A 25,830-nucleotide genomic window follows, 5' to 3' on the forward strand; every position below is an offset into this window, starting at 1 on the left:
CGCGCGCGCTACGCCTTCGATTAACAGCGTTGATAAGCGAAAGAAGAGAGCGACGACACACTACGTCACTCTGGCCAGCCGCGGTGCGTGTGACGTCGTGTGACTCACTAGCGACGCGCCGCGATCGCTAGCGTTGGGTCCCACGTTTGCGATAAATTGCCGCGCGTCTTCTCTTCTCGTATTGCTGCATAAGCAGATACGATACAACGCGACGCGTCGACTACCTGCTTCATCCCCCGATCAACGTGCTTGGCTTATGTCTACGGCATGCGCCTATGCCCATCGGGTTGCCGCGGGTTGCCCGTTTTACTAACCGTCGTCGCGAAATCGAAGGGAGAGCCCAGGAAGTGGACGCTTGCTCTGAGAGAAAGTCATTAAGCAATCAAATGTAATTAGATATTACCGTACGATAATTATAGTTCTTTTTTATTCAAATCGTAGGAATGTTGATAAGATTCTAGAAAGGTTACTACTACATTTTGATTGTATGTATATCGCGTAATCTATCCACATGTTGAAGTTATTAAGAACAAGCTTTCTCCTTTTCGATTACCAAAAAAAATCTAGTTTAATCTAATTAATTTAATTATTACGTTTGTGATTATTATTATTAGATTTTTTTTCACGCGCGCGCCAACTTTGCAGTACGATCTATTTAGAGATTGATAGAGCTTTTATTTTTGTCGTGAGACTTTATATATTATTTCGAGACGAGAGTTTTTTATTATATTTATATCTTGATATAATGAACCAAAGGAAAGAAAACATGCGTAAGATTTACGAAGAATAAATCTTTTGCGGAAAGGAAATGAATGTATCTGTAATCTTTCTCTCTCTCTCTCTATATATATATATATATATATAATGTACACAAATTTATATATTACATGTATATAAATCTATATATATATATATATATATATATATATATATATATACATATATCTTATTTAACCAATTTAACAAACATGATGAAAATAAATTTTCTTACAATGATCAGATACTATTTGATAAAAACTAGAGGGTTAATAACTAATACTTATCTTATTTTTCATACTTTTATAATTTTACGACAGGTGAGAAAGTTGTAAATTCTAGGTTGGCATAATCCTTGAGATTGATTTAAAGAACTCAATATGTAATGTGTCTTTAGAAACTCGATTAGATTATTAATTATAAATTATTAAATATAATCGCTTTTTCATCAAGAACACGTCGATCGCCATGACAATCGATGCGCTTGACGTTTGTCGCGAAAATAAAAAGAAAGGTGCGATATATATGTATATGCCTTGCAAAGTTACGAGCTGATATACGAAGAAAAAAATGTAAGATTAAAATAATTTGCGAGAAATCAAATCTGTATACAGTAAATACATTGTATATCCGCCTATCTAATCTTACATTTCATCGCGTCTCAAGCGCATATAATTCGCGCCGTTTCGCAGGTAATCTCCTCCAGTCACGTGACACGGTAGTATATCGCGCCTCGACCTCGACTATGCGACAACGAGATGCTCGATCCCGCGGATTCCTCGCGCATCGCGCACGAACAAATCCAACCGCGGGAGAGGACAGTAAACTTCCTTATCGATGGATCAGTGGCCGTGCCCGGAACTGGGCTAGAGGACCGGCAGAAAAGAGAGAGAGAGGGACGCGAATCTCTCTTTCTCTCTCTCTCTCTCTCTCTCTCGCTCTGGTCGGTGCGATTCGCCGTCGAGACGGATGACATCGCGTTGCGTGTGAATACGCGCGAGCAGATGTGTGTGCGCGCGCGCGTATATGTATGTGTGTATGTGATGATGCGTGCCCGTGTAAACGTATATGGAGCGATTCGCGACTCGGAAAAATATACGTCGATGTAAATACGTACGTATTATACAAACCCGGTAAATCGGCACAAGCAGACTTTACTATGCACTTCTGTAACTCTGGCGACTTGCCCCTGATATGATCATACCAACTCAAGATCGGTCCGTTCACGAACGAACCGTAATCGAGAAACGTAGACCGAGTCGCGTCGTAGCGGCACGTTGTATGCACATCTACTACGAGAGTGGCTCTTTTCCTCTCTCTTTCTTTCTTTTTCTCTATCTTTCTCTCTCTCGCGCGCGCGCGCCTCGTCGCACGAAGTCCGTTCACTTCGTTTCCTCCTGAATGCGCTCGTGAATGTTAACGTGCGGCTGGCGCGCCGGGTAAACAGCAGAGACGGTAGCATCAGCGGCAACGACAGCACCGAGCGGCGTCAATGGACACGTCGTTAAACGGCATCGCGCGTACGTCTCTCATCTCGCTCGGTGGAGTTACGAGAGCCGCGAGCCGCGAGCCAAAAACCCGGCGCGTGGACTCGCCTAATCGAAACGGAACTGGAACTGTCCGACCACTGTGTGCCGCCGCCGCCGCCGCCGCCGCCGCCGCCGCCACCACCGCCGCCACCACCGCCGCCGCCGCCGCCGCCGCCGCCGTCGCCGCCACCGCCGCCGCCGCCGCCGCCGCTGCTCTCGCATACTACTACTACACTACTACTACTACACTACTACTACTACTACTACTACTACTACTACTACTACTACTACTACTACTACTACTACTACTACTACTACTACTACTACCACCTAGCCCCCGATCTATCTCTCTCTTTCTCCGTTTCCTCGTCCCCCCGTTCCTCTTACTGCTCCTCGTCGTCTCTCTCGCTCCTCTCTATGCACGGCAAATGAGCAACGCGCGAGATTCCGAGATGCGGCAAAAGGTGCAATCTCCTCTTCCACTTCCCCGCGAGGCCGCTACCGCCTCGCATCACACAACAGAGGCAGAGAGAAAGAGAGACACTTTGGTAGAATGCACAAGCGAACGAGAAAGGAAGAGAAAGAGAGAGAGAGACACCGATGAGAGAAAGGAGGGGCAGACGTTGGCGAGCTTGGATGGAGGAGAGGGATGGACGGCGGGATAAGATAGAAAGAGAACCGGCATAACTGACGGAGACAGGGTCCGCGGGGGGTGGCGCAGAGCAGCAGAGAACAGGGGGCTGCGGGGGTTTGAAGGAGAGGAGGGAATACGACGGGGGGGAAAAAGGGGGGAGAAAGAGGGAGGCATATGAGACATTCCTTCAGTGAACGGGTCGACCGAGTGTGAGTGCAAGCGAGCCGGTAAAATCGATGTGGCGAAGTGTGGTTGTGCCGCTACAGCGTGCGAAGGGTGCTCTGCTCTGTTGTACTTCTCTCCCCTGCCATCCCGCTTTTCCCCGCTTCTTCACCACCGTTGCCGCCGCCGCCACTACCCCCCCCCCCCTCCCTTTCGTCTCCACCGAGATACGTTTCCCGTGTGTGATCCGCGGTTCCGCCTTGCGGCGTTACTTTGCGCCCCGGTGTTGTATCTCGGAGAGAAGCAGGCAGTTTGGGTTGGCGAACGACTGCCTGCCCTTTCTTTGCCGTTATGTTAATTTATCCCGCGAGAAAAGAATCTCTCTCTCTCTCTCTCTCTCTCTCTCTCTCTCTCTCTCTCTCTCTCTCTCTCTCTCTCTCTCTCTCTCTCTCTCTCTCTCTCTCTCTTTGCATACAAATAGAGTTTTAAATGCAGTATTTTACAAATTAGTCAAAAAGGATAATTACAATACTCGAAGCTGCGGTCATTATTTGGATAGCTTTGACAAAGTTTAGGGTGTGTATTACTAATAATAATAAAGCGAAGAAGTAACTTTTCAACAGATTCCTAAACCATATAAATCTTCTGTGCTTCTCTTGGAAACCTAGCAGATTGAATGAGCTTCGGTTTGCGGATCAATGTGAAAGCAAATAGCGAGGTAAACTATATATAACAGGTATTCACCGAAAGATAACGGTTCTAAATCTGACAAAGAAAATAGTTACTAACAAAGAGAAAGTTAGAGTCTTTTTGAGTATCAAATCTTTTTCCTCCAAAAAAAAAAAAAAAAAGAAAATAAAATAAAATAAAAATAAAACGTAAAGATGTATTTTCTATTTATCTACATAATCTACAAAACATTAGAAAAACAATAAAAAAAGTTCTGGCTCTTTTTAATTGATTGATAGAATTTTCAATTGCTCACTGTATATGTATACTGCATTATTAGCTATTATGATCGGATTTTTGGTTGTACTACATTTCCAATAAATTAGCTTTGTATTCATATCTCATTTTCAATAACATTAGATCGATAAAATACGTCGAAAAGTTTTTCATAAATATCAATATTCAATAATAATAAATAATAGTCGAAAACTTTCACTTGTCATAAGAAATATTTTCGCTAGAAATTTAAGGAAAATGCAAACTATAGATCGATTGAATTGTACAATCATTTAATAATACAGAGAGCAATTAAAAAAAAAAAGATTTCGAGTGTCCCATTTGCTTATCATCCCTCATAACGACTAGGATGTACTTGTTAAAATTTTTTACTAGATTGAGCAATTGGGAACACTGGCAATCGAATGTTATTTGTTTTCGACATACGTATAAAAAAAAAAAAAAAAAAAAAAAAAAAAAAAAAAAATATTTAGATATATAATGTCAGGAAAAGAATTCTTCCGACGACATAATTTAATGTAACTACAGCGAGAGGAACTTAAAAAAAGCACATGCCTATGTATATAATTATATTCTATTCTATTTGCTGATAATACTATATTAATTTGCATATTTGATATTTAATCAAATGTATACAGTTGCTTATATGTATATTTTGCCTTATAGTGTTATATAAAGTTCTAGAAAGCTATGTATTCGTAAACGTCATGTTAAATAGAGATACGTGCCATAAAAAGAAGCTACGTACTCATTGAACGATCCAAATTCTATTCTTTTAATAAATATCTGCTCGTCTACATATAGTAAGGCTCTAACAATTTAACAAATTTACGTGTTAAAAAAAGTAAAATTTCAAAATTATAACATTCACATCTCGAAAGTGCGCCCTTGTCATGATTCGGCTCGTTACGTTCCTGTGAGATATGTCGTGCCGACGCGTGCTTCGGCCTGTGCGAGGGCGTATTATAGCAAGAGAGACGCAAAGGCCGAAAGGTGGAGGGGAAGCAAACAGAGGGAGATGGAGGGAAAAGGAGGGGAGCGTACAAGAGGACGGAACACAGCAGGACGGACGAACATAACAGGTCGAGCGACCGAGCGAGTCTGAGCTGGGATGTACAGTGGTATCAACGAAATTAACGATTCTAACGAATTTACACGAAGAGGATTATCATGTCTCGAGTAAATATTTGAAAACGAGTGAAATATGTGACGTAGTGTACAGTCCAAGTTGTGTAACGAAATTGTCAAATGAAAATAATCTCACGGAATAGTGAATGATCGAAGAATACGTTTCGCGGGTGAATGTTGGGTTAAAGGGAGCTCTTAATGAGGAGCGATTTCTGAATGTAATTTCTAAATATAATTAAAGAAGTTCTGAATAAGGATTGAATCAGTTACTTACATCTGATAACTTTCATATTCTCGCGACAAGTGTTGGATAAACTGGATAATCTTTTTGATAATGCGCGTGACAATATAACAGCATTAATTTCTAAATAATGCTCCTATATTATTTGTAACGTGAGTCTCTGATTAGTGACGTGCTATATTTACGACACTCGAGAAAAAGTAACGACATTGTTCACACAAAAAGCAATGATAACGCTATTTTAATATCGTGCAATGTGTGAGAACTTAAAGTCAGCGCGAATTGACTATTTTCTCAAACATTATGATCATTTACAACGTTACGACAATGACATTCAATTTTCGCATTAATTTGCGCCGTGACATTCGACATTACGTAGAGATATAAATAACACAGTCAACATCACTTGAAAACGAGTCTTAAGAAACTGAAAGTATTTATGATTGAAATCTATATCATTATATTCCAGATGATAATAACTTTTACACGATAAATTATAATTTAATTCGCGCGAGAAATTAGTTAAATTAAATATACATATGTAAAATATGTATTCAACTTATCATCTTTTTATTTCACCTGTCTCGTCAACAACGTGATATATCGTTTGTCCACAACCACACACACAACTACTGGTACTTTATATTAGACTGACAAGGATTGACAGGCAGAGTTTCATGACCAATCAAGTGCCATTATGTGATATCAATCCAAATCCGCGAATAATAAATTTAACAGTTCAAGAGGACGAGATATGTGCGATTTGATACCAACATGATACTGACCGCGCGAGCGATTGTCGGCATGAAATTTGTGGCGAAGAACGGGTCGCCATTGCACCGGCCGGTAGGTAGGTTTTCAACAACGACACAATTGCGAAGAGCGATAGAGGACAGAGTGTGGCACAGAAATTTCTTTTTCCTACCCTCCCTTCCCCTTCTTTTACACTGTTTTTACACGGTTATCGATACGAGTCGACGAAGGCAACCTCGCGCGACGTTTCGGAAGCAGCAAACGACAACGTCGCTCTGTTGAATTCCTCTCTTCCTTTTCGGAAGTCTGCTTGCTCTCGCGCCTCTGGAGCCGGGAGGAGAAGCCCTTTCCTCTCTCCCTTCCTACCCCCCTTCCCCTCAGGCAAGTTCCATGGAAAATGAGCACGATCGTTTCCGTATGATGGCGTTCACGTCGGTGTGTCGAAGACAAATGTCGGGTGTGATTTCGTGAGTTTTATGCCACCGTGGCATATTCGGTATATAGAATCGACATACATAAAAATCAATGTTGCTCATATAGACTTAGAAATTGTTCACATATATATGATTAGATAGAGATGATTTTACTACGTCCGAGAAACTAAATGCTAAAGATAAAAATATTTCATTATCTGCGTCAATGTTTTTCTTATTTTAAATAGCAATAAGGAATTACAATTATGTGATAAAATAAGAAAGTGTGTGTCTGTATATTTGACATTTGAAATTATATTTGATAGCATAAGTCATTAACGTAATCTCTTACCTAACGGCAATGCTTAACGACTAAGGTGACTTGGCAAATCAATCACAATCTTCTTCGAATGATTGCTGTGAGAATCGCAGTTAAAAATATCCAGAAAGTCAATTTGCGATTATAAAGATTATATACATCGTCGCGGTATTAGGCGATAAACGATTTAATTTAATTTATTCATTAGAAATACGTGACCAACGTATATTAAATCTTTACCGATTAATTTGTGAATAAAATAATAATTTAAATGAAATTATACAATGAATAAACAAGTTCACGAACAATACTAAATGAATTGCACAACAATGTGAATCTCAACATTCGTAAAATGAATTGGAATGAAGTCATTTCAAAAAAATAAATAATGTTTATGGTAGTCGAGCCGGCACATAATAATTATTCGGCGTGACGCATCGTCAATCGATTAAAATTCGTCCTTCATTCGCTGCGTACATCGCCAGCTCACATACTCTCATTCAAAATAAGATATTTTAACAATCTTTACATTTTACAGAATTTTAGAATAAATGAAGAAATCTGATAGAATAAAAATCCGACGCATAGAGGGGACACGTTTCGCAGAGCCGATGCTCCGTTCGCATTGCAACAAGAAACGGCCGCGGCGTCTCGAGTGCGCGGCCTCCTAGACCTTGCAATGCCGCCGCCACCGCCACCGCCACCGCCACCGCCACTCGATCGTAGAAAACACCGTCGGTGTAGCGGCGACAAGAGGCACGACTGTCTGACGTGACGGCAACACAGCGCCCCTTCTCTCCCCTCCCCACCCCTCCTTCCCTACTCTGCGGCGGGATCTCTCGCGCGATTCTCCCCTCCCTGTGCTCTACGTCCCCCGCTTCCTCCCCCACCAAAGAGCCCCCAATAGGTCGCACACTCATTAGCCCAGTCGCGCGCGACTTCCCCCTCCCCGCTCCTACCCGCGGTCCGCACGTTGCCGAGCGATCAGCTGGTCGGCCACGCGGCGTTGCCTCGTTGTCTTGGCTTGCGCCGTGCGCGCCAGCCACGCGGTTTTCTGTGTACGTCGCTTCAGCGAGAGCCGGCTGACGCGGTGAGGAGGTGCGCGTGCGAGCGCCCGCGCACGTTACACTCACGAAAGGTTAGGTTAGGTTAGGTTAGGTGCAACCCGGCGCCCCATGTAAACGGCGCGGCGGCCGACACGGTGCAAGGACGCGTTCGCGGCCGGATTAAGCCACATTCACACGACTTAATTGTCAGGCGCCGTCTCGCAACGCTGAATTGCGACGAGACGAAAATAACATTGTTTTATCTCGCGGTGCTTTATATATTTACGAATTCGTTTTATTAATTTAAAGTTAGATAGCATTAGTGTCATTCTCACGACAAATTTTCCAAGCGTAAGAACATAGAGAAAAGCTACAGTGTCTCATCATAGAGTTCATTACACCGTTGCTAGTTGATGGTGCTAGCCTAGCGAACGGCTGGAGAGCGAGTGCGATAAAAATGCTTATTGTGAAAGTTACGACATAACCGCGCGGACTAGTTGGCAGGTCAACGGCACGACACGGCACGGCTTCTACTAGGAAAGGAAATGTTCACGTGCAAAAATATGATCGATGAGATTTAAAAAATGATTGTCGGGATAAAATTCCATTAACCTTGAACGCCGATTTATCGATCGATCTCATACAATATTACATTCTCTTTCTCTTTTATTTCTTCGTCTTTCTTTCTCATAGAATGTAATATTGGACGTTTAATTCACAACAACGTGATAATTTTTTTGTATTCTGGAATTGCGTTAACATGTTTATAGTGAAAAAAAAAAAGGAGAATGCGACTTTCTTTTCTCAATTTAAACGTTACTGACGTCAAACATGATTTCTACAAATAAAAATTTACATAAAAATAACGAAACACAAGATCTTAGATTATATAAACCGTCAACTCCCAATTTTGTAAATTTTGTCTTATACATATATACATTTAAAATAAATGCAAAACTCTTACGCGGTGTACGTAGCTTTTATTCGGCAAAGCAAGCATTCGAGTAATAAATAGTTTGGTCGCGGGGACGATGTCTATTCTAAGAACAATAGCAACCGCTTTACTGATGATTTAATGGCGGGAACAAGGCCGTGTGAGAGAGCATCCTCGAGCCCCGTCGTTCGCTTTCGTGCTGAAAAGGAGCGCGCGAGAGTCGAGAGGAAGAAAATATCGACGCTCCGATACCATCAGCGCGTATCGTGAGCATTCCTTACTTTGCGAGGCGGCGAGGCGACGACGTGACGAGCGGCAGTTCTACAGCACCGAGAACCGAGAGTCGAGAGTGGCCGATTGTTGTACGCCAAAAGTACGAAGATTGCCGATCGCGTGCGCCCGAGTCTCCCCGATCACCACCGAAGATGGTTGGCACTAAGCGGGTGCGCGATGACGAGCACGCTCATTGTGAAAGTTACGACATAACCGCGCGGACTACTCCCGCAGGTCAACAACGTACGCGCGATACGATCTCTCCTTCTCTCTCTCTCTCTCTCTCTCTCTCTTTCTCCCCTCTCTCTCTTTCTCTCTCTCTCTCTCTTTCTCGCGCCCGTGCGCACACGTCTCTATCGCTGACGGTGCGCATTAAGCGAGACGTAACGCAGATTTCTGCTCCACAGTTAAGGCCAATTTACGCCACGCACGATTTACAGACAAGAGATAAATGTAAATAACTTCGTAAATAAAATGTTGGATGCAAATGAGAATTCAATTTTGTCAAATCGATAAATGATCGTGTTTGTTTATGAATTTTTTCCAATATTCTGTTTGCCAAAGTCTTGCGCGATTTAAACTGCAATCTGTCTAAAATTCGTAGAGTGACGCGACGGTAAATAAATAATACGGATGAAGGCCGTGTAAAATATGCGATACATCTTCACCTCCTAGAAATCGGAGCATACGGCGGCGACGGTGGCGGCGGCGGCGCCACCACAGTTAGTCTCTATAGCGTATCACATCGCTCTTTTGTACGACCGTGTTTAAGTTTAAAGCCCCGTATAAGACGCGGGTATAAAATGAAATATCCAGCGGCGGCGAAGCCGTCGCCTCCGTTCAACATTTTCATAACTCTCTTTAGCGTTACGCAATAGCGTCGCGTGACATAGCGAATGTTCGTCGGCACAACACGATCTCTTAGGTGCCTGTTAATACTTTGTACCCAGAGACATTAAAGTGTCTGCATACTATTACGCCAGAGAATTCAATTTTTTTCAGCTATTTGTTCATCGAAATTATTACAACATTTATAATCGGAAGATTAAGCGTTAAAAATTCAATCAGATTAAAAAAAAAAAATAAAGTAAAGAAAAGAAAAGGAAAAAAAATATTCTCTTACCATAGCTATACGTGTGTATAGATTCTCGAGTATACATCGGAACGAATCTTACATAAAGTAGTCGCTTTCGTAAATAAGCGAAACTTGCAAGACGCGGACAACTATTTCAAGACCGACTTTTATCGTCGCGTATTTGCCTGGAACAACTGCTGACCGAGAGATAAGGCTTATCATCGCAGCGATGCAACATTGTCGAGCGCGTGTTGTTACTCGACCGCGCGCTATGACAAGCAACACGTACTGTGCGCGATCTGTCGACACAAGTATGTGTTCCTTTTGCAAGAGGCGAGGGGCGTACCGCGAAGAAAGGCAGGAAGGAATGAAAAAAGATGCCATCTCAGATTCGATATACAATGCGTCCCCGAAATATGCATCCCAGTCCGAGTCGAGAACAGCGACTCTCGACTTCTTTCCATTCTTGCCTTCATAATAAATCGAGAATGTTTTCGAGAACTTCCGCGTTTATTTTCAGCTTTCATTATCGTTTACCAGGATAGGGCTGTGTGCTTTTGCCGCTTGTTCCGGCGAAATACAAGATGACAAATCTCACCGAACATCGTTTACGCGGACGTCGCGTAACGTCGGACTCGCGAGCGTTGAAAAATAAATTGCCGCAAATTCACCATAAGATTCGCGCGCGTCTGCCGGCTGCCGGCTGCCGGCGGCGGGCAATATAACAATCAGGGTGGGGCTCGGCGGTCACACGGACATCGGGCAAACACTTAACGTAGGTAGATCAGTAACGATCGAAAGCCGGCTCTAGTTCCTGCACGTGGCACTAGGTGGTCGCCGGGAGCTCCCCGCACAGGCGGACAGAAAAAAAGCGGATACGCGCGGATGCTGTGTGCGTCCGACTTTATCCGCGGAGAAGCTCAAGATTCTGCGTTTGTAATTGTATAAGGTTCGTAAGAGTCGATTAATATGCACAAATAAAGCGACAGAAATCATATTGGCTTGCATGCATAATAAAATAGTTTCATAATAATGTTGGAAATTGTTTTTTTAACACTTTTAACACTAGCTCTCTACTGCAATTTTTCTTTATCTAAATACAGCGTGTTTATGAGAAATTAATAATGCGCTGAAATTGATAAATTTACACACAAGTAGCCCGTAATAGCTGAGATATCTTATCATTTCTCGTTTGTTGCTTGTGAAATGACAGAAGCGAAGAATCTAAACGATTACGCTTTTTCTTGTCTTCTCTCAAGTTTCGGTAAAATATCAACGATAGTTTTTTTTCCGCATATACGAATTAATTATTTCTACGATATATATTTATATACATAGTGACCGAAATAGAAAGATATCGGCGAAAGAATCTAGCGATGGTCGTCGTTCGTTTGTTCGCCTCCTTTTCAAGCGAATAAGATAAACGAGAAAATAATGAATGGACATAGAAATCTAGCACGATCAGCGCGATCAACGGCCGGTTCTGACAAGCCGGTTTAGTCTTACAGACCCTGAATAAGCCTAAGCTCTTTCAATAAAGAGACTTACGAAAATAATCCTCCATTTTTATTCGTATATGACTAATACTATCGAGTTTATCTTATATTTGTAGATTAATGATAATGTAATGTTTAAGTCATATTATTATCATGATTGGTGACTAGGTAATAGCGTTTCCATCACATCTCGACTTTTAACTATTCACTGAATGCCACGTAAGTCTTAAAATATTTGATGACACATCTTTCTCATCCAAAACGTACGTTAAACGCGCAACTTAAAATACTGACAGCCATATGTATTAATACTTTTATAATTAATAATTTTCCGATGAAAGATATAGTTAAGAGCGGGTCGATTTATTGGAAAAGGTCATCGAGATTTTTATATAATCTTTGCTTTCAAAAAACTTTTCACTCAACATACCTGATGGATGATGCTAAGCTTTACAGTATCGCGGATTATTAATCGCAAACCTGAAAAATTTTGGTTTACCTTGTCACTTGTTTTCAGTTTGACTCTTTTTTTTTTTTCACACATCATTGCACTTTATGGTATTTGCCAGATCGGAAAACCAAACGTGACGATGAACGACGGCTATTGATGAGGATTTGCTTTTTCTCACAAGAAATAATAGCATAATTTCGCGACCATGTGCTTTCGGAACGCGCAAATTCGATGCTCCATTCGAGCAAAAACTATCGAGATACAATGACGACTTAAACTTTCAACCTGGGTTATATCCGTGTCAAATTGACGGTCGGTCGGTAAAAGGACATTGGTTTCGTGCGGTAAATTTCTGTTCTCTTTCTGTCACGAATCCTTGGCCACGTATGTCGTCTCTGCAGGCTCTAAATTCCATGCGCGTAAAAACCTGTCCTTTCTCTGTCCCATGATACGGTACAAATTGATGATCTTACTTTGTAAGATAATGTGTCTTAAATACGCAATATGGAATCATTATTCATATTGTTAATTATTATATAATTGTTATGTAATTAATTTAATTTCATATAAATATAATAATTCATTTCAATTTCTTAGTGTTATATAATTATTATGTAAAACGTCTCTCTTAATTTGATACTTTCTTTCGATTTTCTAGCGAACATAATCAATTTTTTCTCGGTCAACACATTTCGAATTCTTTTTGATTCGATAAACTCTTCTACTCAAGATCCTTTAATAAATATGTTGTTATCTCGTATCTAAGCGAAACATTATAATATTATCAATAATAACGACAAGTTTTATTATAGAGTAGAAAATTATGAGCCATCTCTGATCAATTATACATATCGGCGATCAATTATACAATCGTATACGGGTATTATCGGTGTAAGCGCTTGAAATTCATAGTATCGCTCCTTGAATCGACAATGTATTGTTCTGAATTTGTTTTATATGAGATATCTAATATCAAGAAGTCAATATCGATACTTCGATAAGCATTCCTATCTGCCATTCCGCTAACGGCGCGCGGACGGAACGGAGCGAGATGGCACGCGAACGTGAACGAAACGGGACGGGACGGGACGGGACGGGACGGGACGGGACGGAAGGGGTGGGGGTGGGGGTGAGGGAGAGGGGGAGGAAAGCCGCGACAAGTATTTTCCCTGTCTACTTTGCTCTACTCAGGCGTCGATATATCAGCAGTCGGCGAAAGAAGTTCAATGTGGCGGTAAAAGCGGACGGTAATGCAGATTGCGGGCTCTGGGCGTCTCCCGTTACCGTGTTGCATCGCACGATGCACATCTCTCAAAGTGGTCTGTCGTCCTTTCGCCCCCGTTCGTCGGCCGTTCTCTTGGCCGCCGCTTACGCTCGTCCGAGGATGCCTCGGACCGATTAGGTAGCTTTCCGACTGCTCTTGAAAGCCCGGCATCTTAACATGCGGGTACCTGAGACACGATTCATCAGATACCGTTGATCTGGTGAACTATATCTATGGTCATTATATAATTTAAACACGTGCCTCTTATTCTCAAATATCTTCCCGAAACTTCAACTCGACGGAAACTTCATTCCTTACAAAACTCACGTTCGAAATGAATGTTAATATTAATGGTCTTTTTTATTCTTTATTAAACATCATTCTTTCAAATGTGACGACTAGAAAGAATTCAAATCATCAGGTGTCACAGCGAGGATGATAAAATAATTTGTTGTTTTCCCAATTTTATTCGCAATATTCGAGTGATAATACTCGACTTGGACAAGGGAGATTTCTCATCAGAATATCGATGTAATTTCGTCTGGCCTGAAATTTCTATCGAGACACTCGGTAGACACGTTAGAAGGCGTTGCGCGGAAGGATGCGCGGCGATTCGTAAAAAGTCTGAGAGAAGCAACGATACCAGTTTCGAAGTTCCGAGAACCGATGGTCCGCCGTAACGATCATGGGGAAGACTGGAAAAACACTAACCGCGCTCACATACATGCACGAAGAAGGGAGAAGGTGTGTGTGCGCGCGCGCGCGTGTGTGTGTGTGTGTGTGTGTATATATATATATATATATATATATATATATATATATATATATATATATATATATTTCTCTCAGGAAAGCACCGGGAGAGTTCGCTCGTCGCCTATACGGTGCCTGTATGTATTCGGCGTTCCCAAGGTTGGTAGGTAGGTATGTAGAAACCTTCCATACAATGCGCGTAGTGCCCACTTACTATCGAAAGGATCAATACGGGGGACATGCACCGACTTGTGCTTGCTTGCTTGCTTGCTTGCTTGCTTGCTTGCTTGCTTGCCTGTCTGCCTACCTGCTTGCGTTTATGAATCTCTCGCTTGCGAGACTGTAGGTCACGAAGCGCCTTCGTGGGAGAGAGATATACATTTCGAAGGAAGCGAGAATCTTTCCCGGGATGGAAATACTACTCATTTGAAATATATCGATTGCATGTCGACGTCAATACATTCATCATCGACATATAGTTTATCATCAGCGATTATTAAACAAACTAAATGATTAATAATGATATAAAACACCGCATGCCTTTTAAACGGAAATATCATATCGCTCTTGAAGGAACGATCTCATTTTGATTCAAACTACAAAATTGACTACTGACGGAATGTTTATGAAAAATTCGAAATCATAATCCTCGCGTGATGTAGCATGATTACAAAAAAAAAGAAAAAAAAACTAATAAAAGTCGACACGAACGTTGATATTCACGTACAGTCGTCTCTTGGGTTTCGCGTCTTGGCGATCTCAAAAAGCGAGAGCTCAGCCGAGTCGCTCAGCTATCGAGTTTCTTCGAAGCGCGGAACGGGGAACAAACGGAGGTCACCCTACCAGGGGTGTAGCATCGGGACAGTGCCCTTCACCCTCCTCGGTCAACCGCGTCTCGTAATCGGAGGAACTCGGCAGCACTCGTGTGTTCTCGCAGGACTACAACACGGCGAGAGAGAGAGAGAGAGAGAGAGCAGAAGGACGAGGTTCGCGAGGAACGATCCGCAAATTCATTCGCACCAGCGTTGCCAACCATACAGTTACAGCTATATATGGTATTTACATTACAATTACATCATGGCGTACGAAATCACGAGCGTTAAGAGTGCAAATAGCGCGGACCTTTTTACAGTTGAAAAATTGATTTGTTGATTTATCTTTTTACAGATAAAACTCTTTGTCGAGATTTAAGAGGAATTAGTCGAGAGATATGAGTCATAGTATAAGTATATACTTATTACATCTAATGTTATTCTTAGAAAATATGGCATAATGTTCCAATAATAAAATAAAAAAAAGAAAAAAAAGAAAAAAAAAAAAATCAAACGCATCGAAGCGTAATGGTCGCACAAGTTTCTCTAGCGTATTTACCGAGTCTTCTCGGATATTCCCCGGGTCGAAATCCACTCTACACCCCGTGCTAAAACTCCCTGCCGGATAAACAGATTAATACGCGCGGTAACGGCGCGTATATTATCCGCAATGAATTTCGCTGGCCTTCGCCCGCGAGGATTTCGACTCCCCTTGCTCTCTTTCTCCTATCGATGCTCTCGCCCATCGCCCATCGCCCATCACCGTGTCGCCCCGCCGTCCGCTTCATTGTTCAGTCGGCCAATCACGCCCACGGCTAAGAAGAAGCTTGCGGCATCGCGCGTGGCGTTCGTGCGTTCTCGCCCGACAGACGAGACGGCCCGATTAGGCCGAATTCGCACGAGTTCGCTACCGAGTACAAGCCGACCGAGCCGTTTGCAAGCGAGGGGTGGAGGGTAGAGAGAAGGGGTTGGGATGCACGAGGCGGAGAGAGAACGAGCGAGCGAGAAGAACGAACAAGAATCTGTCCCCACGAATCGAGTCGATGCGACCTACGAGGCAAAAGTGCGCAGCGGGCAGAAAGAATCGGGGGCATCCACATCCCCCGGAAGTGGGCTATCCGACAAGTATCCGCTCGATTTCCGCGTGTCCGCACGGGGATGCAAGTAACCCGTGAAAAGTATGTTTTCAGTGCCCTCGGCTCAGTGTCCCGCTGATTAATCGATCGCCGGCAGGAATGTTTGCCCGCACTCGGCTAAACGGTTGCGAGGTCAAATCGAAGCGGATGCGTTTCGCTTTATAATTGAGTAAACTAAAATCTCGGAACGCTTCTAAAAAGAAACTTGTCTTACTCCAACGTTATTTCCGTTAGCATTTCATCAAATTATAATCTCGTGAAAATATTCAGTAAAATACCATGGCACACGAGTTCTTCAAAGTAAACACAAGAGTTTGCGTTAATTAATTACCGTTATGGAATTACCAGTGTTGTTAAAAAGCAAGGAAATCGTCAAACATATGTTACGCTAGGGATCTATCGGAAAACTGGGGCAACAGCGATATCGAGAGAGGGGCAGGAAATCGCTAATCGGGCTTAATTAACCAAGGTTGCCGGTGCAACTGATCCTGCGCGGACGGTGAACCAAATACTCCGTTATCGTACAACAGGCATCCTGTCGCACAGCAGCTGAGCTGGGAACGACGCGCGCGCGAGAGAGGAGAGGCGCGAACCGTCGCCCTCGGCGGCTACGTCCCAAGTGGCGAGAGAGAGCGGGTGGCGGCGGCGCGCGGCAGGTGCAGCTGACGGCGCGGGTGGACGGAGGTGAAGGAGGAGGGAAGAGAGGAAAGAGAGAGAGAGAGAGAGAGAGAGAGAGAGAGAGAGCGAGTGTGCTTTCGGCTCCTCCCGACACGAGACGACGCGACACGATCGTCGTCGCTCGACTGGACGGCGGGCGCGGAGTGTATATAAATAGGCGGCACGTCGACCGACCGTCTGGTCTCTCACCGGTGTTACGCTATTGCATGCACGCCACTCGTGCGGTACGCGCGCGAGAGGGGTGGTTTTCTCATATCGACTTGCGCCACGAGTCTCTGCATTACCGACTACGACGACAATGTTGTAACGCGGACGGCCAGGGACTTCGGGAGATACACATCCACCAAGGGAGAGGGAGGAGGGAGGAGGGAGGAGGGGGAGAGGGAACGGTTTCCGGCCGGAGATACTCCCGGAAAGTTTGTATGTCAACGCGTATCGCTTTCGGTAACGTCGCGTCCGATATTTACTCTCGTCATACATTTTCTTCAGACACTTATAATGGGCGATATGTGAAATCAGTTTTGACACGAGAAAAATTACAAGCACGTGATGCCTATCAAAGATAATTATCGCTTTTTTTGATATTTTCCGAAACAAATAATTGTAGTTTCTTATTATCATAAATCATATATAAAAATGCCTTATTTTCACTTTAAGGAACAATGAAAAAATATCATTGTGATTTGATAAAATATTATAAAACGATGTTCGCAGCTTCGCGTTAAAAAAAAATTATAAATTTTTAAATTAATCTTTTTCTAATACATGCAATTCATTTTGTGAGGCGATAAATTTTTTTTCACTAGTAAATATCGTGCAGATTACACAGTAATTTCTTTTGAAACCCTATTGGTCCAGCGGGAAACCTACGGCGACCAACGGTTTGCCGCAGAGAGCGCGTCACATCGATCGCAAAACCAGAAGCTTCTCACGGAATTCTCTAACGCGAAAGAGCACCAAATTCATTTCTCACTCGTGAAATCAGCTATTGTTTTGACAAAAATAAGACAAACGTACAATATTCCTCCATCCAAAAATACAACCTGGTAATTAGAGTTGTAGATTATGAATTATATATTAATACAACGTATCAGATTAATTGTACTTGAAGGAATAATATAGAAGAATAAATTAAACATAGATCGAAAAAAAAAAAAAATGGAAATTTCTTATTAATTGAATTAAATGAATCGTGTATGATAATGTAGCAATGAAACTCGAACTTGAAGGGGCTTCGATTTTGTGTGGAAAAATTAATGTCACCGCGAGGTAATTAAACGTAGGAGAAGAGACGAAGACCAGAGCTAGACAGGAAGATTTGCGATTGACGACCCCGATAATGCGCGGGGTCCAATTAGCGCGCGTAACGCTCGTGTCGAACTCGCGACAGCGGGGACGCGACGGGACGCGACGCGTTACGAATACGCGGAGGGACAACCATGGTATGCGCGCACGCTGTTGCCAGATTTTTTACATCACGTGTCTCCGCGTGCTCCGATTAATCGCGGAGCGACGCGGCATGGTGCTTGCGTACGCCTTAAAAGCGCCCGAAGGCCATTACGTAAGCGTCGACTACGTTCTCGCCGTGTCTCTCGTTCTGCGATACCTCGTCATCGATCCGCGATTTCCACTTCTCGAGGCCTCGGGTGTTCTTCCTACGGAAAGACAAAGAGAAATGGTCCCCCCTCTCCCAAGGATAATCCTTAAGATGGATACACATTGAGCGAGCGAACGGCAAATATAAATTTTCGCTTTTAAATTTCGAAAGATGTTTACGTCAGAGGGAATGTAGATGGAATATTGCTTATTGTTTGCATTCGATCCGATTCATTTCGTGAATTGAAATGAATGTTAGAATGTTAAAAAAATTAAAAAATTTTCTAATGAATTTTATTCTTGCATTCGTTTTATTTTTTACGTGCGTGACTCTTCGTGTTACAAGGGAAGGAAATAAATTACTTTCCTCGTGATAAAATAAAGTTAAAGTTAACCAAATGTTATCGCATATCTTGCAGCTTAAAGGTAATGGTTGGTTCAAGTTAATATTATCACCGACGACGAATCGTCGGAATCTCCGTGGCAGATAACGGAATTTTTGTTAACGTTAACCGAAACATATTGATGGCACGCACAACTCGGGTCGCAAAGTCTCGCTTTCCGGCGATGACCCGGCCATAGTGCCATGCTCGCAGCAGAGCGGAGCCTGGACATATCGTAGTGATTGGGATCAATACGTTTAACCACACTACCACGCAATAACACCCCTGCTCGTCCCCTTTCGCCTCCATCGACCTCACTCTCCGCCGTCCGTCTCGCCCTCCGCCTCTCTCGCTTCCGTTCCTTCCGTCCGCTTCGCCTTCGTCGACCTTGCGGCGAATTCTTTCGTGTACCGCGAAAACCCGCATTAAGAAAGAAAGAAAGAGAGAGAGAGAGAGAGAGAGAGTCGTGTCAAGGCAAATTTACACGACTCTCTTTAGATGATTCTCGATCGTTTTTAACCATTGGACGAATGAGCGATCCGAGGAGAAATGTAAACGAATTTTAAAGTCAAAGTTGACACGGTACACATTGTTCCTAATCATTCAGATGAGATTTCATATTGCAAGAAAAATTTAAAATTAACAAGATGGATACACAGTAAGAGCGTATAACTGTTTAGTAAGAAAAGTATAAAGATCTACGAGATGCTTGGGAGAGATTCCGCTGTTAGCAGGGAAATTGCGTCTCCCTCGTACCGCAGTCATAACACGACTTATAAATAGAGGATGCAAACGTGCAAACGTACGGGAAAAGAATATCAATGGAAAATTTGTAACGTTACTTCGTTACTTTGTTCATTTCAATAAACTCTCATTTACCCATCGTTGACTAAATTATATTTAATTAAAGATCAAAGTCAAAGTCATCTGCAGTTTGAGTAATCGCGATAACGAAATAAATGATGATATAAATGGAAATAACTTTCGATTTTCCCAAATGTCATAGTTTTCGTCTCACCTTTTATACTTCGCTTCCATCGTGTAAATTCACATTTTCGGATCGCACGTTGCGATAATGCACAGGCGGTTAATTAACGCTATTAACGAGTAAACAGATAACGAGGATGTTAATTCGACTGGCATTCGGCGACCACGTATTATTATCCAAATCTCTTATTTACGACGGTATCGAATCATCAGTACGTACTGCAATGGCGTGGCTTCCATTAACAGCTCCGATATACGCTCTTAAATCACTGACTGCCATATTTCCGGCGCATCGTTCGCTGTTGCTGGTCGATTAATAAAATTCCTGTGAGCGATTATCCACGCTGCGTTTCACGCGTAATTAATTGCGTTTAATTCGCGAGACGTTTAACTCTTGTCGTTGATTCAATTCTTCGAATTAATAACGGCTCGCTTAGTCGACGCTTACGTAAAAAGAAAGTATAATAACGTTTACATCAAAACTTTCAAACTCCATTCATGTACATATATTCATCTGTATATATATATATATACACGGATTACAGCAAATTTTCTAATAATTTTTTAATTGAAACATTCTGTGAGAACCGAGAAAAATTGATTCTTAAAGTTTGAAAGAAAATGATTTGCGGGAGTATCCGGTGCGGTTGAAGCTGCCATGTTGTTATTGGATGCATTCGCCAGAAGACACCGGGCCACAACGCTGATACAACACGCCAACTCTAGACGCTAACTTTATACCTATTAAGGTCTGAGAGATCGATAGCAAGTACGTATACTACGTATACGCTGCGCGTACTAAATACTGTATTGCATTCTACAGGGTGAACGGGTAGTTACGACCGAGTAGAAATCTCGAACGACGAAGAATAATAACTTATATGAATGGTTCCGTAGTTAGCGGACGACAAAGTATCTCGCATCCCGAGGAGGACGAGGAGAAGCAAGAGACGTGTCTGCAAAATTACCGTCGATTAAGTGGCTTAATAAGTGAATAATCGAAACGATAAAAATCGTAAACTAGCCTCGCATGTGCGTAATGTTAATTTAACATTTGCTCGCGCGAATAAATACATATATACAGACGCATGTATGTAGAATGTGAGCGAGCTTAAACCGTCTGCTATTATGCGATCGTTGATATCACTATGCAACCGCCATATGTCGAAGGAGCGGCAACACAATGCGACGAAAGCTCAATCATTGCCAACCTGACAGCGATAGCCTCGACACGTCGTGCAATTTTTTTTTCTGTTTGTGCAAATTTCGCAATTTTACTATAGCAAGAACGTGGAGAACAAACAGCGCGCTATTAAGACAATTTCGAGCAAAGCTTCATCAACCTTTAACGGCTCTGATCTAATATTTCGTATATTTCGTATATTTCGGATGAATCTTACCGAACCAGTTGAAGGATTAAGAAGTCCATAGAGATCTAGGTAGCGATCTAAAGCGAGCGAAACGTCAGTTTTGACCGTTGCACAATAGCGGAGTGAAAGTATCATAGTCGATCGATCAAAATGGACCACAGGTAACGAAGCTCAGCGGGATTTAGACTCTTCATTGGATTACAACGACACTTATTAAGAAAGTCGACGATTCTCGTGACCTTTATGATTAAGGTGAAAAAATAATAGTGAAAACGCTACTGCTGGATATCCGAGATATTTAATAGAATATTTCGACAATCTTGTCGAATGGAGTAATTGAGTTTTTATTTCTACTTAAAGCCGGGCCGCTTCTGATTATTTGTCGCATATACATCTTACGTTGCGTACGTTTGCAATCTGTCTCGGCGAATTAAATGGGAGATTCGATTCAGAATCTAAAAGGTTAATTACAGACCGTTTGGATACAGGATACGGCAGACGAATGCTTCTACGGCGATATCTAACGCTGTAACTTACATGGAGAACGTCGAGTTTCTATGCGGACTTTGGGCAAATGGAATCGACAGGGAGTCGAAAGGGGGGAGGGGGAGGAAGGGGTTGGAAATGGATATATATACATATATACAGAGTGCTGGGCTCCTCTCGATCGATCCTCGAAGGATGTGTAGACCAACAGAGGTGACTCCGAAAGAGCGAGCGAGCGAGAGAGAGAGAGAGAGAGAGAGACAGAGAGAGGGAGGGGGGAGGAAGAAGAATGAGAGAGTATGCGGGGAAGAGGGGGGAGGAATAGAAGAGAGGAGAGCGAGAGACTCGTCGAGAAAATAACTAATAGGGGTGGGGTTGCAAGAGACGCTGCGGATGTGTGCGGATGTGGCAGAGAAGGCAGAGGGGAACAGAAGGGAGGAAAGGGGAAACGGGAGGGATGAGTTAGATAAGGATGAGAATATTGGGCCAAGTGGAAGGGAAACGAAGGGATGATGCTCGCGCTTGGAAACTACCTATGCCATCGTCACGCCGGTACGAACAGTACTGCAAAATGTCGGGTACCTACGGATTCCTTCCGTGCTCGCACGTATACATCGGGTGTCCCGTAAAGAGACACGACGTATAAAGTATGAACGAAACAGTGGATACAGACGGATACTCGGCGAATAGAAATAGTCGGAGAGAAAAATTGTGACAAATCCGATTCGTTTCGAAACTACGATTAAATTAATGATACGAAATTACAATCATTATCAATAGATTCGGACAAATATTCCCGTTTTTAATTTGTGCAAATACTTTCGAAAGAATCATATATATATATATATATATATATATATATATGTTTCAATCAGCCTACAAACGAACCGCGAACAGTCGCGAACGTAAACGCGAACGCGAACGCGATTACGAATTTCGCGATGAGACAATCGTATAACGAAGATGCTACGAAGGCTTGATTCGACATTATATAAATAGCCACAAACCTTTGCGGCCTCTAGGGTCTCTACAAATAGGGGAGACTGCGTTGTATAAACGGTTAGTAGACAAGCAGTACTAGAGGAGGGACAACGACTCTCTAGGTCTCTCACTTCGAACGGGCAGGACAGGTATAAATCTTTGCCGTTGGACGGCGGCCGAGCAGCAAGCGGCTGATGCGTGATTTCTTTCCCCCTTTTCACGTATAGAAGACCATTACGGTCGATATACAAAGAACGAGGCAAAGATAAAATTAAACTTTCGATTAATAAATTTCGACCGAAAGGCCGACCTGTCGATAAAAAGGAGAACGCAGCCGTTTCGATTAATTTTTTAATTACAAATTGACGAAGAGAATATCTTGACGATACAGATTAATATGGCTTCGTAGATAATCACGAGACGCGCATTGCCGTTGAGAGCGCGAGAATGGGAACAAGTCTCGATTTTTGCCACGACGCAAGAAACCGTGACATTCCTACCGCGATGCAAGAAGCTCCGCCGAGTTTCGGTCGCACACCGGTGCACGCTGCATCATCGCGCAGTCGCGTGGGTGTAGGTAGATGAAACTGCGTTTATGCGCGCACGCACATTTCATGTCCTTCGGCGAGAGGACGAAAAAGGACAACCGACCGTGAACAAAGAGATGCGTATATACGGGAACCAAGCGGATCCTCCGCTGTCTCAACAATGCCGACGAGAAACGGAAGGTAGCGAGAACATGAGACAGCAATTATATCCTATAAATCTAGCTCGTTACGTTGGTATTATCGTCAAAGTTAACGTTCAGTTATTCCAATACAAGAAAGTCGACGACGATTCTGGACGGAAGTGGCGGGCGAAATATATTCTCACTTCGACTAGAAACTCGTCGAGATACTACTATATAGGTACAGCCACTTTACAGGCTTTATTAATACACATATATCATTAATATATTAAGCGACTTTTACATTCCTTAGATAAAATTTAGCGTTGCGGATAAAAGGAGAATGAAAAATCAATCATGGAGAATCTTTGTCGTATACAAAGCGCGGCTGAAAAAAGAACGAACGCGATATAGTAACACTGTAAATACGGTCGGTAATGCGATGACACTGACAAGAAGGAGGGGGGGAGAGGGAGGGAGAGAGAGAGAGAGAGAAAGAGAGAGAGAGAGAGAGAGAATCGGCCGTGACGTCGCAACCATGTGAGAGCACCCTTAAGCGCGCCCTCCCGCGCCCCTGCCCCTGCCCCTGCCCCTGCCACGGCGCGCGAGAGCGCGTCGGACTCGCGCACTTGACTGCCGTGCTCTAAGTGAGAGCGCCACGTGACGTCGTCGTCGCGCTCGACCCCAGCCGCTGTGCTTCCGATAGCACGCGGGCCGATTGCACGGTGCGCCGCGATTGGCCACACCTTTTCGTGTCGGCCGCGCTGCTTCGGATGCGATGTAACGATAATAACGACGAGCAGCTCTCGGCGACTGGGCGATTCGGAGAACAAGCCGGAACGGATGACACGACGACGCGTTCGTGACGGATGCATGCGTTTATCCCACTGGGCGCGCGGATCTTACATGCGAGCGGTGCGAGTGACCCGGCAACGTCGCTGATCGGCGGTATACGGGGTGTCACGCGCGTGGCGGACCTATCTCCTTTTTTTTACTTCTTGCCCTTCCTCGAGACGAGACAGAGATTCGTCTTTTACCTTTCACGCGTTTACAGACTCGACATGTAGATGTACGCGGGGTCATATATAGCTACGTGCGAATGCTTCGTTATAATATACATAGTATGCATTTTGCATTAAAGTATATTGTATACGCATTTAACTTATCGATCCCACATGTGATTCCATTTTGGGGACGTCAAGTATTGTTGAAATCCCGCTCCTGTGGTATATCTGATTTAGAAATCCGAAATAAGAGCCAATCACGATTGTGCCTGGTCATTCCAAATATGGAAATGCACGAGACGAAACGGATGTATTACCGCGTATTTAATAATAATACCGCTAGAGCGTACACAGATAATGATATTCGCTCGTCAATACTCTTTGTCGACGTTACGTCATCGTGAGACGCGAATACTTAACGTCTGAATAAATGCAAGCGCGATCGATATAGGCGGATCGTTGTAAATATTACATTATTCGCGGAGCAAGTTTCTACACCGAGCACGTAATATATCCTCTCTGCAGGATATTTTTCCAAGCAGTTTCGAAGGAGAGAAGTAATTTCGAACAAGCGAGAGTTCTATACGCTTGAAACACTTTCGAGAAGATCCTTTAATTCTACCGTGAATCGTAAATCGATACAAGATTACGATTATTGAAACGAGTCTTCTCTCTTCGTCTGTATTACACAGCTTGTACATTTGGGACACTCTATACATCATGATGTCGTAATTTGCCGAAAATAGAATCGTGTACACAAATGAATCGTCTCTCTCCGAAAGAAAAGAACTAGAATCGTAATGTGTGATTTAATCGATCTCTCGGGCGTAAAGATTGTATATTATTATAAATTAGTTTCGACTGGAAATGTTTAAATTTAACATAACGTCAGCACATATTTTGTAGAATAATGCAAATATCGTTATTAAATAATTGTAAATATCGTACCGATATAAGAAAAGTCAATATGTGCGAAAAAACATCGATATCGACATCAAATTCATTTGTTCAAACCATTGGGGGCTTTTGAAACGTTTCAATCATTCATTTTTGGACATTGTACATAATTACTTTGTAAAATTGTGTAATCTAATAATTAAATATAAAAGAGCAATTGAATACACGGTTGATGATAATCAAAATGAATGATCGAAACGTTCCAAAAGTTCAATTGTTTGGATAAAAGAATTATTTATCAATGTCGGTGTGTGTTTTAGCTCGCGTATCGATCTTATCAATCCACATTTACATTGCTTTTGAATCTACGAGAGTTGGAAATTTTATTATATCGTATCGATACACACACAAACACACAATTTTTGGGAAAGAGTTTATCGATGTTTGAGAAGCGTTATTTTTAATTATTATCAAAAATAATACATAAAACGACATTAATTTACGCATGAATATTTTTTTGCCGCATAATTTTTTTGATAAACAATGAAAACATCTTACGATTTTAATTGTATTCCTCTATCAAAGAGAGAGAGAGAGAGAGAGAGAGAGAGAGAGAGAGAGAGAGAGAGAGAGAAACACA

General features: G+C 42.7%; 1 protein-coding gene across 6 annotated transcripts in view; it reads right to left on the reverse strand.

Moving 5' to 3' along the window:
- The window catches only part of Tlk (Tousled-like kinase), a 51,842-nt gene that overhangs the window by 10,076 nt on the left and 15,936 nt on the right, over nt 1-25,830 (reverse strand). The window contains exon 1 of one of the 6 annotated variants that reach the window (XM_072891460.1): nt 6,202-6,755. The exons of 4 other annotated variants lie outside the window; for them this stretch is intronic. In XM_072891460.1, coding sequence (XP_072747561.1) covers nt 6,202-6,222 — 21 coding nt within the window. In that variant the 5' untranslated portion in view covers nt 6,223-6,755. Of the gene's footprint in view, nt 1-1,873; nt 2,377-6,201; nt 6,756-25,830 lie in introns of those variants that run through there. One more of the 6 variants, XM_072891462.1, reaches the window with a different exon arrangement.

The sequence above is a fragment of the Anoplolepis gracilipes genome, chromosome 4 (genome assembly GCF_047496725.1).
Source record: "Anoplolepis gracilipes chromosome 4, ASM4749672v1, whole genome shotgun sequence".
Lineage (NCBI taxonomy): Eukaryota > Metazoa > Arthropoda > Insecta > Hymenoptera > Formicidae > Anoplolepis > Anoplolepis gracilipes.